Here is a 15,889-nt window from a genome sequence, read left to right on the forward strand (position 1 = left end):
CCCCCATCCATCCTGGCCTTGAACACCTCCAGGGATGGGGCAGCCACAACTTCCCTGAACAACCTGTTCCAAGGCCTCACCACTCCCATCATGAAGAAATTCTTCCGTCTAGTCTGAATCTGCCCCTCTCCACTTTATACCCATTGCCCCTCATCCTATCACCACAAGCCTTTGTAAACAGCCCCTCCCCAGCTTTCCTGTAGCCCCTTCAGGTATTGGAAGATCACTATAAGGATTCCTAAGAGCCTTATCTTCTCCAGGCGGCGGGAAGTGGCCTCCAGAGAAGAGGTGTTGTGGGGCGTGGCCTCGTGATGTGGGCATTGTGGGCGTGACCTCACACTGAGAGGCGTGGTCTTATGTTGAGGGGCGGGTCCTCGTGCTGAAGGGCGTGGCCTAGCTCTGAGGGGGCGTGGCCTCGCACTGGGGGTAGCGGCGGAGGCGCGGCCCGTCGTCGCGGCGGGGGGGGCGGTGGCTTTGTTCGCGCGCGGTGCACGCCGGGAGCGCCCCAGCCCCCAAGATGGCGTCGCGCTGTCACTCGCGCGCGTGAGGCGGCGGCTGCGGGACGCGGCGGCCCCGCCACGGCGGCTCCCGGCGCTTCCCGTTCCCCCGGCGCCGCGGTGGCAGCCCGCCGCTCCTCGCCGCTCCCCGCCGCGCTCCGGCCGCCCGGTCCCCCGGGGGAGCCGTCCCCCCGCGCACTGCCCCCGCCATGGGGCGGTAGCGGCGGCCGCTTCGCCCCCGCGCCGCGAGGCCCCCCCGGCCGCCTCGCCATGGGGTCCCCGGCGGGAGCCGCGGCGGCGGCGGCCAGCGACTCGTCGCAGTGGCTGTCGGTGAAGGAGGAGACCATCTTCCTGCACGACGGGCTGATCCGCGTCACCGACCTGGCCGAGCTGCCCAGCGAGATCATCGGGGTGGCGGAGCCCGGCGACACCGAGCTGGAGGTGAGCAGGGACGGCGGGCCGGGGAGGATGAGGATGCCCTCGAGAGGAGGGGGAGAGTGGCCGTGGGGCCTGACACGAGGAGGATGAAGATGAGGATGAGAATGCCATCAGGAGAAGGGGGAGAGTGACCGTGGGGCCTCACGCGTGAAGATGAAGATGAGGATGCTGTCTGGAAATGAGGGAGAGTGGAGGAGAATGAGGATGAGGATGCCCTCGGGAGGAGAGGGAGAGTGGCCGTGGGGCCTGACCAAGGAGGTTGAGGAGGATGACGGTGAGGATGAAGATGAGGATGCTCTCCAGAGGTGGGGGAGAGTGGAGGAGGATGAAGATGAGAATGAAGATGCTCTCTGAAGACAGGGGAGAGCAGGGGAGGATGAAGATGCCCTGGGGAGAGGTGTAGAGTGGCAGTGGGACCTGCGGCAAGGAGGAAGAGGAGGATGAGGGTGCAAATGGGGATAAGGATGTTCTTGGGAGAAGGGGGAGAGTGGCTGTGGGGCCTGCAGTGAGAAGGAGGATGAAGATGAGGATGCCTGCAGGAGATGGGAGAGAGTGGAGGAGGATGAGGATGAGGATGGGGATGCCCTTGGGAAAGGTGGGAAGAGTGGTGGTGGGGCCTGTGATGAGGATGACAAGGACAAGGATGAAGATGGGGATGCTATCTTCATCCACTCCAGAAGATTTGGAGTATGGAGCCAACCAGTACTGGGGCAGTTTACTTGTTTTATGTCAGTCTAATTTATTACAAATTATGATGGCTGTGGGGCTGGGCAGGGGGTGGTGAGACACTAATGATGATGGAGGATAAGGTGTTGGTGCTTCCTTCTTGCTTTGAATCAGTAGGATTAGGAAATCCAAGCCACACTCATGTAGTTCTGTGTGGCCTTTGGCTCGTTTATTTTTATTTATATTTCTGTATCTTTTTCCTATTACTTTGAATTGGTTTGTAATTAATTAGCCGTACAGCAAGATGCTTAAGGTGCTGGGGTGTCTGGGTGTTGTATTGAGGCTGTTGACAGTGATCATTATAAAAGAGCCACGAGGGCAGCTGACATTTGCATTCCAGCTTTTTACCTTCTCAAAACTGCTGGTGGCTTTGGCTGCAGGCAGATGGTACAGCTGCTTTATCTTAGGAGAAGGCATTGAAGGGCTGAATGTCACGGATTGTAGGTTGCATCTGTTTTGTAGACTGCATTTTTTTCTTCCTCCTGTGTTCCTCCCTTCTCCTCTTTCACCCCGCCCTCTTCTCCAGCAGTGTGGCTTGCAATGACACAGGGTCTTTGTCAGAGGAGCTGAGTGGTGTGAGCTGAGAGGGGATGGTTCAGCAGGAGCTTTATCTGTCCGCTGTGTTAGGTCATGAGTGTTTAGGCCGCAAAACCCTTTAGTAAGGCTTTGGCTGCTGGCTGGGGTGTTGCTCAGAAGAACCCATGAGCCAGGGAAGCAGTTCTGACAACATCATTGTTCACTTTGTGACATGAAGTCTTTATGGTTTTGTGAAAACTTCCCACAGCCTTATCTAAAGAAAAGTGGGGGTTTTTTTTGCTGAATGTGCATTTTCTTTTCTGTGTGATGTGACACTGGAGACAGGGTTGGGAACATTTGCTGCTCCTGTGAAATGGATGTTGGCAAATATCACATGAACAGGAAGAGAGAGACTTTTAAGGTGTGTGACTTATCTCTATGTGTATAAACATGGAATTATTCTGCCTTGTGATCAGAGTCCAACGCAGTTTGTAGTCAAGAAAATATTTCAGTTCCCCTCCATGGTTCTAGAAACAGCATTCAGTCTAGTAACTGTTCAAAAAATACATGCTCCCACAGCACTGTTTGTGTCATGTCATAATTAAGAAGGATGTCCTTAAAAACCAGAACAAAAAAACCCTCCAAAATCAAAACAAACCTTATTTTTATGATCTTGTAAACTAGAACAGAAATATGTTCCAGCATGAAACTTGACACACAGCTTCATTTGACAAACACTTTGGCTCTGGAGAATTGTTTTGTTAGTGCTAGGAATGTCTGTGAAATTGTATAGTTGTTTGGGGGAGAGGGATGGAATTTCTGTTACTGTGTCTTGTCCTTGGTGATACTCTTATAATGGCAGTTTCAGCAATCCAGTGCCAGTGATTCACAACACTTTTCCTGTACCAGAGATTGTTTTGTGCATGCTTGCAGCATGAAACTTTAAAACAAATAAATAAATAAATAAGACTTTTTGCTCTGGTGCCCATTTTTGATCTATGGTCTTAAGTCGCAGAATATTAAAGCATTTTAATTTCTTTCATTAAAGAATTGATAACCAGAAGTGACTTATTTTTTTAGTTCTTGTCTTTGAAATGGTTTATAGTTTTTAGTATTGAGAGGGGAAGGATTGAAAAGCGAAATTTGAAGTGTTGTACATGTAAATCATTTAGTTCACAACTGTTATCTGTGGGTTTTTTATTGTTTTTTTTAAATAAAGGGTTACCTTGGTAAGTTGGAATGGCTTTGAGGAGCCATTTTGTGGAAGTAGGTGCATGCATCTTATTGAAGTGTGGCCATGCAATCGACTGATACATGGAATAGCTCATTTACGCTGTTTCTACTCTTATTTACAATGTAATAAATATATTTGAAGATGGTCCAAATAGAAATCTCTTGGGATATGTTATTGGACAAGGGTAGGAGATGCTGCTTGGATTAGTAAACTTCTTTAACACTCCTTGTTCCTTATCAGTGGTGGTCACAACCCTGACTAGATCTCTGTTATGATGTGCTTAATTTAAAAAAACATAGTATCCTTAAATACTATGTTTTTAAACATAGTATTAAAAAACTATGTTTAAAAAACCATATTAAAAAATAGGGGTTTTTTTTGGGGGGGGGTGAGTATCATTCTGGTCTGTTTAAATATCTGTTTAAAGAGCTAGTGAATAATATCAGTGTGTTTGGATGTGTTTCCTTTGTCCCTCTGTTAAAAGGTTTTGTCTATTTATAAAAAGAAAAGGAGAGGAGAAAATGTTACAGTACTCATGTACTCATGCCCAGGAAGGGCTTATGGAAATATTTCTTATTTTGTTATTTTGCCTCCCATACAACTTTTTTATTATATTTATATGTAAGTATATATTTTTTTTCCTTAGTGGTAGGTTACAAAAGTGTTTGTTCTCCTTCATGTGAAGGTAACCTGTTCTAGGAGTATCAGTATCTGCTCTTGGAATTGGCTTCCCAATAAAACCTTCTAGTTAAAAGACACCTAGATTAGTTAGCAATTATGCAAGCCTTTGTACCCTTATTTTAAAACCTTTCATCCGGAAAAATGCCTTTCAGAGTGCAAAGTCTTCTGCTTCTTGGAGATAACCTTAGATGACTAACAGATGAAGATGTTGCAGTGACATCTTGTCGGGTCTCTGCCCTGGATGTCAATGCCTGCATAGGAGGGACAGCTTAACGGAGGATGAGCTGTTCTTTAATGTGGCAGAATCGTAGAATCATAGAATCACTAGGTTGGAAAGGACCCCCTGGATCATCAAATCCAACCATTCCTAAGAATCCCTAAACCATGCCCCGCAGCACCTTATCCACCCATCCCTTAAACACCCCCAGGGAAGGTGACTCAACCCCCTCCCTGGGCAGCTGTTCCAGTGCCCAGTGACCCTTTCTGTGAAAAATTTTTTCCTGATGTCCAGCCTGAACCTTCCCTGGCGGAGCTTGAGGCCATTCCCTTTTGTCCTGTCCCCTGTCACCAGGGAGAAGAGGCCAGCGAAGAGCCGAGCCCAGCTCCCTCCTCTCCACAACCTCCTTTCAGGTAGTTGTAGACAGCAATAAGGTCTCCCCTCAGCCTCCTCTTCTCCAGGCTGAACAACCCCAGCTCTCTCAGCCGCTCCTCATAAGACTTCTTCTCCAGCCCCTCACCAGCTTCATTGCTCTTCTCTGGAACAATGAAAACTGCAGCACTCCTAGAACCTCCTAATGAAACATCGTTCCTAGAGACAATAACCCCTGGGAACAGGGCAAGAGGTACGCCCGAAGGCAGAGGTCCCTCAAGCCATGTCGTTTTCGTCTGCCAGTACACAGGACTCAACATGCTGAGGCTTAGGAGAATGCCAGCAATATAAATGGATGTGGTAATGTAATAAGGGCACTACAGAACAGTGGTTGTTCATATAGACCTCAATGTAGCCATCTGATGGGGGGAAAAAAAAGCATCGTTTTCACCCAGGCAGTTTAGTTTTGTCCACATAGGTTACCGCTGTAGTCCTTCCACTTGAGGAGACCTTCTTCCTGATCTTCAGACTTCTGTCTAGTATCTTCATTAGTTTTAAATTTGCAGCATCAGCAGGTTTTTTCAGCCAACTGGTGATAGGCTCAGTTATTTTTTTTCCCCCACAAGGAAATAAGTGGGAAGAAAGACAAGTCTTCAATATAGTCACAGTATAAAGTAGAGCAAGCTTATGTGCCACTCCGCTTAACTCACTAACCCTATGTTTTACATAACAGCCTAACAGAGAGAATAGACATTTGGATATCAGGGCTTGCTGCTCTCCTACATAATGTGGAAAAGTTATAAATACTTAAATTTATTTTTCTTTTCCTTAAGTGTATTTTTTAACATGAAACTGGAAGTGTAGCTCCTACCTCAGTAGCTGCCTGGATTATGTATGAATCTGTCTTCATCTGATGGTTCAACTCTTGTCAAGCCTTTTATTGTTGTACAGAGTGAGATGCCACGGGACAGCTGTTGCTCTGCACTGCAGATATGCATTTTTAGTGAAATCTAAGTGTAAAATTAAAATTGTAATAAAAAAGTTGGTGCCCTTTCCTCTTCCCCCCAAGTATGGTCTGGGCGAGCCCTCTGGGGAGAAGTTGAACTCCAGTCTGGTGCTATTTTAACAGGATGTGCCAATCCTGTGACTAACTTGTGTTTTCTGTCAAAATTATTTGGACTTGAAGGTGTCTGTTAAACTTAAAACTTTTACCCACTTTCCTCACTGCCTATCAGAAACATTTCATCACTTCCCCCAATTGCTGAAGGAGGGAGTAGTTCTGTGCAATTATCTAGGTCAGTGCTTCCCAGATCTTTCTGGTTGTGACCTTACTTCCATCTACAAGCTTCACCTCTGTCAAGATAAAAATCCCTAATGCCAACATAAACAATTGACTTTTCACTAAGTGGATGACCCCTCTCGGGGTTGCGACCTCTAGCTTGGAAACTGCTGATCCAGGCATGTACGTCAGGCTTGTAACACTTCTCGTCCTGCCTTTTGCATCCTCTTCCACTTCAGATCTTCCAGTATTCCCCTTGCAGAGTGTTCATAGCTTTCAGAGTTGACACCAAATGAAGTTAATTCTGCATAGGAAGATAACCCCATGATTATGAGCGATTACTTTTGCAGGAGGAGTTGATGGCATTCTTTCAGGCATCACTGTATTTTCTCCCTTGCCTTCTGAGAAGACCTGAAATCTTAATTGCTTTCCTTTCAAGCTCACTTTCATTAGGTAATCTGTGCAAAGCACCGAGATTGTGTGATTTAATCTCCGAGCAGAGTTGCTGTTGTTGTCATAAAACGTGTTCGAATTTATTAAATTTCTATAATATGGACTACCATGCCTCTTGGCTTTTTGTTTGTAAAGTCACATTTAGTTATCCTAACAGAGAAATATTAAGAAACTTCTGAAGGATGATTTTGCAAATGTTTCCCAAACACAGTTCTGTTTATCAATGAGCCACGCTCTGAGATTTAAATGACAAAGAGTTTTCCTTACCTTTCACAAAGGTTTTCACCTACTATTTAATAAGAGCCAAAGAAATATGTTAATAAAGAAATGAACAAATAAAGAAACAACCCTTTCTTTTATAGTGTTTTTTGTCTTCGTGTTTACAGCTCGCCTGTGCTCTGTAATTCATCTCAGATCAAGGTTATTTGGCAAATTTGTACAGTTACAAAAAAAGTCATTTGGTACAATATTTTGTATGCAGGAAAAGATGCAGGTTTCTCAGTGCTCATTTCTGAACAAGTACTTAGGTTTCTAATGCTTTCACAAGGGGAAAATAGTTCATGCTTTTCGCTGAGTTGTTAAAAAGCTGTGCTGCTGTATCCAGGATTAGGAATCAGTAGAGGCTTTGAACAAGGTGATACAGTTAAAACTTCTTGGAGCAGAAAAAAGTCAGAACACTTGTAGTTTTGGACTGCAACACAAAAAGTGTAATGGAAAGTATGCAGCAGCTGCTGAGAGCCTATAAATCATCAACATCCAAAACATCAGGATGAAGGTGTTTGTACATATTTATATGTTTTACAAATGCACAAGCATATCAAACAGAAAACCTTATAGACGGTTTAGAAGAATGTTTTAAAAGACATCAATGCAATGTTTGCACCAATACAGCTTCGTACTGTCTGCCATAAGCAGAAGTGCCATAACTCAGCAGAGCAATGGAAAGTGGAAGACTCAGAGTATGTATGCAATATTTTTTATGGGAGCAGTTTAACTTTGGATGCGTATTTCAACTTTCAGGGTACCCTTAGAACTCAGTTCTGGTATTTCTCTTATAGAATAGTCCATAAATCTTGTAATTCAGTCTCTTGGGCGTGATTTTATTTGCATTTCTAGAGACAAAAGAACCAATTAAACAACTGGTGCTCCCTATATGTTAACCGTGTGGTATGAGAACAATGACCTTATCACTATTAGGTGGTGGTGGAAGTAACATAGTTACATTTTTTCATGCTGTGTAAGATACCTTACAATTTTAAGGTTGTTTCTGGTTTTCCGTATGGTTTATTCCTCTTGTGAGAATGGAATAATACTTGTTTAATACTCAGAGGGGCACTATGGATCTAATTGATAGTGGGAAATGTTCCACCATCTTCAAGAAGTTGTTACCTTTGTGTGTGATGTTCAGCCAATTTGATTATGTAGAGAAAGAATTAAATGCTACTTTGGAGATTTAAAGGCTCTCGCTTGCAATATGTAACTTCAGGAAGAAATGCACCTTTGTGAGCAGCTTCATCGCTCATCAATTTCCTGTGTAGTAGAATTAAAACTGATCAATGAAACCAGGGTATTAAACACATGACTGCTGTTTAATCTTGTATGACGGGAGAGCCATTGCAAGAAGTCCTTGTTCATATCTGTTGCTGGCCATGCATTTTCTTCTTCCTTTTCCATTCTGCTTCTTTCCATTCTACCTGCTGTTCCTCACCAGGGAACTGGTCTAAACCAAAAATCTAGCTTAAAAAATGAAACAGCAGCAAGAAAAAAAAAGCCACCCCCCAAAAAAGTAAACAAAGCCCACACAGGCGCTACTGCCAGTAGTGAGAGAGGACAGAGGGCCAGGAATTTTAGCCAGAGGAGAGCTGCCTTTTAGTGGCAGCTCAGTTTTAAATTTATTGAATGTCATAAAACCTCAGGCTACAACTCTTTGTGTAGTAGGTTAGTGGATCCGAATTGTAGTATGTCTGACGTTTACTATCAGTAGAGAAACACCTTCCCTTAATACAGTGAATGCTAATGCCTGCTGTCTGGAGCAATATTGGCAAAAATATTGTTTCATGGGAAGAAGTACCTGGTTTGATGTGTAAAAGCAGACAAGGGGGGCTGGGAGCCTTCATTAGAGCTTGGCGTTGTTCGCCTTGAAGACCTTGGAAGTTGATAATGAAGGAGCCAGCTAGCAGCAGTTTACTGATAAGTAGGCATTGGAATGCAGAAAGCTGGCTGCATTTGCTTCAGGAGTTTGAAAACAGCCAGAGGAGACTGAGTCTGCGCAAAGTTCAAAAAGAAATATATTCATCCCGAGGAAGACTTCCTACTTCATCCTTAAGACCCCGGCCAATGACCATCAGGAGGCACTACACAGGTGCAAGATTGGAGCGAACTTTCCAGATCTAATTATAATACGAAGCGGGGATAGGGTATGAATATGTAGTAGGCGCTTATACCTATGCGTGTCTTTACACTGTAAGTAGCTGCTTATTAAGCTATACGGTATGCAAGCTAGGAGGAGAACCCCCTTGCACCCCAGCAATGGAAATAAACATACCTGCTTTATAACTCATTTTGGGTTATAGAGTTTGATTCTGCAAAACAGGTTAAGGTCTTGTAATGGGATGGAACAGGACAAAAATTGGATACAACAGGAAAGATGACATCCTCTCCATAGATGATGAGCTAAAATTAGAAACCTTTCATGCCTCTCAATGCTGAAGATGTCAGTGACCAATTAGAGTCAATTGGATCACCCATTTTCTAATTAAAATGTTTATGAACATTGATTTAGAACATCAACCAAGAAAATATTTAAGGACAAGATAAGGGAAAATTAAAATAGTGACAATTAAACCTTTTAATAAGTTTTTAATTACATGTAACTTCAGGCTGTTAAGTGCAAGACTTTAAACAGCAAACTTTTTCCAAGGTAGTCTTTGCTAAGTGGAAGTGGATAAGGTGGAAAATAGGGAATGATTACAGTCACAGTGTCTGAACTGCAGCTTCAAAATGACTGAAGAGTGGGTTTCTCATATGTAGAAAGTGTTAATGTGGTGTTTACCCTACTTGCAAAATCAGACATACAAAAAGAGCTTCTTAAAAAATGATGTTACTTTATTTCTTCCCCTAAATCATGTGTCTTGGTTACACTAGAATTTATACTAAAATTAGAATTACAGTTTTTACACTGACACTGAATTCTTTTCTGGTCAATAAAAGTTGTTCTTTAAAACTTTACATTAATATTATAAAGATTTTTTTCTTGATATTATTGTTTTCCTAGTATATTAGTCTACATTATATTTGTACCTTGGATCGTTATCTTTTGCTAAATCTGAATATAATCTGTATGTCCAGGTTTTGTTTAGTTTTCTTCCTTGGAGCATATGTTTGTGTTTCTAAATTACTGTAAAACTGTTCTTTCTGCTAGAGATTGTCTTTGGAGGTGTGAGTAGATATTTGGGTAACTTATTTTATGGCAAAGCAGTGTGATTGTTACATTGTTTTCATCCTCTCAGATGCTGTTTAAACCTTGTTAGCCAAGAATGATGGGATGCTGCAAAGCCATCGATTGTTTACCGGTTCAGGTGACGGCCTGCGATGCGCTAGGGTTTGGTTCTCTTGCTTCCGAGATCTCCCCAAGTGCTGTGTCGGTAAATAGCAAGGCAGGGTGCCCAAAAACCACTAAAAAAATGATGCTGGAAATCAGTCCTAAATCAGAGCTCAAACTCAAGTGTGAATACTGAGGCATCAGGGAGGCAAGGGAAAGGGAATTTTATCACTTGCTGACTGTGGAGTAGTTGGTTGTTCCATGAAGTATTGGCAAGGACAGCTTGAGTAACAGGCGTGCATCTGGAGGCTAATGAACCTGTGCCTATTTTAACAAAGAGAATGGTCAGATCTTATGGATGTGAAGAGAATAAACTGATTTGGGGAAGAAGGATTAAATTTTGCTGGAGGATTTAAAGAGGGAAATTTGGGAGAGTACACCAGCTTTCACAGCCTGAAGAAACTCCTTTTAGTGGATGCAGCCTCTGGCAAAAGATGTTAAGAAAGGCAGCCTGGACAGGCATGTGCCAGGGAGCACTGCAGTAAATCAGGGAAGATCATTGATTCAAACTTAGTACAAGTCATTTTAGCGTAGATTTTCTATTTCCTTTCTTCACCTGTGTCTTTATTATAAAAAGTTGTATTGGCTATTTCAGAATTTGTGAATAAATGTGGGGGTTATTTTTCTCACTTTTTTTTTAACCTGCTTTGACTTCAAATAGCTTTGAGATAACAAGCTTTGCCTGAAGATATAAGAAAATTGTAGTCAATGTGCTGAGGAAACCTTGGCAAGGACTGCAATTCCTTTGTGAAGCCTTCAGGCTGTCCAAAGGGAAGCAGGATATACAGCAGGGACCTATGGAAGCTGTCACTAATGTTGGGCTAGAGAGAGGTGTGTTTTGCTAACCAGTGAGAACCAGGATAGTTCATGGGTACACAGCAAAATCTTGGGTTCAGACACACTCCCAAGCTGTTTGTCACAGATGCTCACTCTGAAAATTTGGTCTTAAAACTCCGTTTTGAGGGTGGCTCTGAGTAGTTACCTCTAGGCAGTAAAACGTCTTTTGAGCAAAACGGACTCCCAGCAGAATGTTCTGAAGACTGCAGTACAGCAGATGACCTTACACTTTACTCCTAATATCCTGTTATTTTGCTGGAGGTGCCAATGCTTACTTAGACCTTCAGATGATGTTGACTGGTTAAGTTTTCCACAGATTCCGTAAAATAGTCAGTTCCCATTTTGGAACTGACTTCTAAATACATTGAATCCTGTATCCTTAGTATATTGTTAACCCAAATCGGTGCCTATTGCATTTACAAAAGACTAAAGAAAAACACACTTATCAATTCCAGGCAGACCATACTATGCTTATAAAGCGAATTATAAGCTGCAAGATCAACGAGAAGATAAAACTTTAGTAAGAAAAAGCTTTTCATCACCATATCTGCAAATATTTGACACTGACTTTTTGTCTTGTTTTATACAAGACAGACTCGGATGTAGAGCAATATCAAAGACAAGCAATTCCTTTTCTTGCTGAACTCTGGGAATTGAGTAACAAAAGTGTGTAACACAGTGGGACTTGTTTTCCCAAGTGCACCTTAGACTGGATCCTCATGAGTGACAAAATTTGCAAGGTTAAGTTATATCCAAAGTGTGTACTTTACTGCAACAAGTTGGATACAGTTTTATTGGTGAGACCCCACCAAGTGTAACATTGATAACTTGAAGGAAACTGAAAAAAAATCAGTAGCAACTGGAACTCAGTCTTTGCTTGTGTTTGTAATTTGGCTGAAATAAAGCAATTCCCATGTGTTTGAATATTTTAATAGTTAATCCTTCTGCTTGTTATCACACACTGGGTGCAGATTTGGTTCAAAGACCACAAGAGTTGTGAATTGACATCATGTTGTACTTGTAATTTAGGTGGGCACAACAGTTTGAAATATTATCTGGCATGGCTTGCAGAGGTCTACAATGTCTGTGGGAAAGAAGACCATAGGCAGCACTTCCCTATCCCCTGGAAGTTGTGCTGAGTGTAATTTAAAAGGGCAAGCCAAGGAAGCACACCACAACTTGTCCTTTGTGCCTCTTATTAGCGTAGCCAAACCACAGACCTGTTTTCTTCAGCATTCAATTCTGGAGGTGAAAACATTACTTCTGTTTCCGTCATTTCTGCAGCTTGTTACCACTTATTTGAGGATCCATCACATATTTAGTTTACTTTAAGAAACTCAAACCCAAGGTGTTTTAGAAGCTTTAGATTGCATCTATAATAGAAAACAATTAAACTTATTTTGGAGACAACAGAAGACAAATTAATATGAGGTAGCTATGTTAAATGTACAATGTGTGGTTTAGGGATAAATAGTCTTAATCTCTTTGAAGAAATTAATTAAAAGAGGTTCTTGAATTTTAAGGAGCTTTGTACTAACATCTATTCAAGTGCTACTGTTATGTGAATTATTTAAAGTGAACTTTTCATTACTCTAATGATGTATCCTACCAAAAAGCTGTTTTATTGACTTTAGTAAGGGTGTTTGTAGAAACTGCAGATGTGATTTGTCTCGAAGAGTTTTATCAAGCTGTTCAAAAGTCTACAATTAGACATAAACATCTATTTCATATTCTGTATGTTTACTGCCTACAATTAAACAAACCCTGTATGAAATTGCCCATTGCATCTCTTAATCTCTCACATTCCCCTTCCCTTAATCATGTTGCTTTTAATTAAATGACGGAAGGACAGCTTTACAGCCCAAAGATGAGTATGGTTGGGGGTGGGGAGATGAGGCAGCGTGGCGCAGGCAGAAGCCCTTTGCACACTGGATCCAAAGTATCGGAAAGTGTTTGGCTCATTGCTTTCCTAGCTGAAGTGACTTTGCTGATCTCAGCTGTTGTTGTTTTATGCTGTAGGGTGAAAAGCTGCCTGTAAATTACTTCAGTTTTGGAGTTCTTTCAAGTACTGGGCTGAGTTCTAACCCATAAATGTTTCTTTCTGTCATGGTTTACTTGTTTTCTGTTGTTCCAGCTTTGTCTCCAGTTTTACTTAGAAGTGCCAAACAGACCTCTTTCTTCTGTCTGCAAGAATGATGATGAGACTTTTAGGGTTTTAAACTATGGCAGTGACTGGAAATATTTTGAGAAAGGTGTAGTGAAGTGCAATGTGACGAAATTGAGGAGGGAGAAAGACAGGGGAGGAAGAGCATGTTACAAAACTCTTTGTTCATTTTAGGGAACTGATTTTTTTGTTTGTTTGAAAAGCTCTAAAACTCGAACATATGCATTCTTATAACAACATATTGGTGACCTGTTAGTTTCCATAGGAGGGCTCTAAACTCAGCCCCTGGGACCCTCCACTCCCTCAGTCCCTTTGAAGGTCTTAGGAAAATTGCCTCAATTACAAAAACAAAAAGGTCCAAGGGAGGCAAGTCTTTATTTTTAAAGATACTATTTCATGTGTATTTTTCTTTACAATCTGTATTATTGTTGTTTTAGCATCACAACTGACAGTTTTGTCAGCAACCCCCAAGGCCAGGCTGCAGTGACAGTGCTGACTCAACAGTAACAGACTCCATACTGCTTGCCTGCTCTTTGCCCTCCAGACTAACTTTATTCATGCCCAGAAATGAAGAAAAGAATCCCCCAATCTGTTGTAGAGGACAGCTGATCTAGAAATTGTACTGCAGGCACATGTTACTTGTTTTTTTTCCATTAAGAAAAAGAAAACCTATATAAATACCAACTTTTCCCCTCCTTTCAGATACTAACGTTTGAGACCAAGAATCCGACAGAGCTGGCTGAGCGCTTACGATCCGTGTGTGGAAACCAGAGCAATGCTTACGCTCGCCTTCTGGAGTACCGACTAAATGCTTTGCGTGGACTGTGGAACGCCCAGCGCCAGCTTGCCTTGGAGGAGCAACATGACCGGGAGAGCTCAGGGGATGAAGAAGCACTTGCCTTGCTCAAGCGTCAGGGCTTGTTACAGCAGCCTGAACAGGCGCCATTTACTTCACGAATGGGGCTTCTATTGGTCTTTCCCCTCATTCAGTCTCAAAGTCGAACAGACCCTTCTCTCTGTAACATAACTGCTGAGGTGCTATTAAATTGCCTTCGAGACTGCCAGCCTTTGAGTTTGACTAAGGAACCAGCTGACTGTCTTAACGGGATAGAGTCTTTGCTGTGCTCCTGGCTGGAAGACACTTCTGCTTCAGGCCAACAGATTCCATATAAGCAAAAAGAAAATGCTGCTGCCGCCCTAGTTGCCTTGGCTTGTGCAAGGTGAGGAATCTCTACGTAAACAGGATGATGAGATATTGGTAGTAAATGTTTGTATTTAAACATAAGAATCAAAAATAACGTGACCACACTTGACACTGATTTTTAGTTTATACTGGTCTTTTTCTTTCTAATATTTTAATATGGGTTTGGAAAGAGTGAAACTGATAAGCTAAGCATTTATTCTTTGCATGTGTTTAGCGTATGTAAAACCAGAAGTATCTATAGGTTAGAAATGCCTCTTGTCCATATTGCCACTTTGCAGTGATTCCAGGAGTGGATCCAGATGTTTTTATTGTGGATAAACGTTGTCTCACTTTTCACTTCCCTGCTCCTTTAATCATGTAGCTAATGCACCTTCATTTGACTGTAGAAGGCATTGCTGCCTGGCCTCAGAACAATTAATTTCAGATTTCAGTGTTGCCCATGAAAGATCTGGAGGCATCTTTTTGTTTTGTTGCCAGTGTAGAGTTTGAGTGTAGGTTGAACTATCCTGTGCCCTGCATGGGTTTAGCGCAGCATCGGGTGATTGAGGACAAAGTGGCCGTAATGATTTTTATTAAAAACTTAATCTTTTCAGCATATGGGGCGTGAGGAGAGGAGGAGGAGTATGCAAAAGGTAGCTTCTGCAAAGCCATGTGAACGTGGATCCAAAGTCACTCTTTGCCTTTTGAAAATCTTGGCTTTAGTGTTGCTCAAGTTGCAGCCTTGTCTGTAAAGTTTAAATCGGATTTGAGATACGGAAGTTCTCAGGAGATGTAATGATTTGCTTTAGAAAAGGGTTTAGTCAAATGACAAACACTTAATTTCTAGTGTACTTATTCTAATGAAGTAAATGAGAAATCTACTCGATTGGGAAACTCTTCTGTGCTGACAACTGCCTTATCAAAAAGGCAGTGTACTTCAACATAGCTCATAAATTGGATTTGATAAACACAATCTCATTTATGTTTTTTCCAGGTGTCAATTTTCAGGAAATATGGGATGTTCTTCTGCAGCTGAATTTGTAAAAGAGCTAGATATCAAATACAGCTTTTGAAATGAAGGCTGATCTTATATTTTCTTCACAAATCTGTCTTGCGTTGCTCTCAGAGTTGGAATATTCTGATGTGCTTTGTTCACCTATGAAAGCCTTGCATTTTCCCTTTAAATATATAAGTCATGTTGAGTACCATTATGAAGAAAAAGCCTTCAAAATGAGACTATTGTTGAGATTCCTAGTTGCAATCTTAGGTGCTTCATATTACTAAGAATAAAACAACAGGGTGAATATTGCTTTAAATAATTAATTGGGGTGCTTTGAAGTATTCAGTGTCAATTTTCTCAAGGCTGAGCTTTGTCAGTGAAAGAGTACAGCTGAAAATGACAGTGGGGAAAGCAGCGTTTGGGGCGTGGAGGAGGAGGTGCTGATAGGAAGTTAAGGAGCTCAGACCAACCGTGTGTGACAGAAAGCAAAAGGCTGTATTCACTAGAGTTCATGGAAAGGCTCTCTTCAATCGATCAGTCACGCTTCTGAAGAAATCAATTCATAACTGGCTATTATCATGTCTCAGATGCAGTCGGGTTTCTCGTATTAGGTAGGCTTTTATGCCTGGAAATAAAGGCACAGCATCTTTCAGATAATTACTTCTTCCTAATACCCTGACCTTTAAAACAG

At 42.1% G+C, this 15,889-nt stretch overlaps 1 protein-coding gene across 4 annotated transcripts in view; it reads left to right on the plus strand.

The window, feature by feature from the left end:
- Window positions 1-533: 533 nt before the first annotated feature.
- Window positions 534-15,889, plus strand: part of HECTD4 (HECT domain E3 ubiquitin protein ligase 4) — a 73,968-nt gene continuing 58,612 nt past the window's right edge. For all 4 annotated transcript variants that reach the window (XM_054082583.1, XM_054082585.1, XM_054082584.1 and 1 more), the window contains exons 1-2: window positions 534-938; window positions 13,718-14,235. In XM_054082583.1, the coding sequence (XP_053938558.1) occupies window positions 768-938; window positions 13,718-14,235 (689 nt within the window). In that variant the 5' untranslated portion in view covers window positions 534-767. The remainder of the gene's footprint in view (window positions 939-13,717; window positions 14,236-15,889) is intronic.

Source organism: Cuculus canorus, chromosome 17 (assembly GCF_017976375.1).
Source record: "Cuculus canorus isolate bCucCan1 chromosome 17, bCucCan1.pri, whole genome shotgun sequence".
In the NCBI taxonomy this organism is placed as follows: Eukaryota; Metazoa; Chordata; class Aves; order Cuculiformes; family Cuculidae; genus Cuculus; species Cuculus canorus.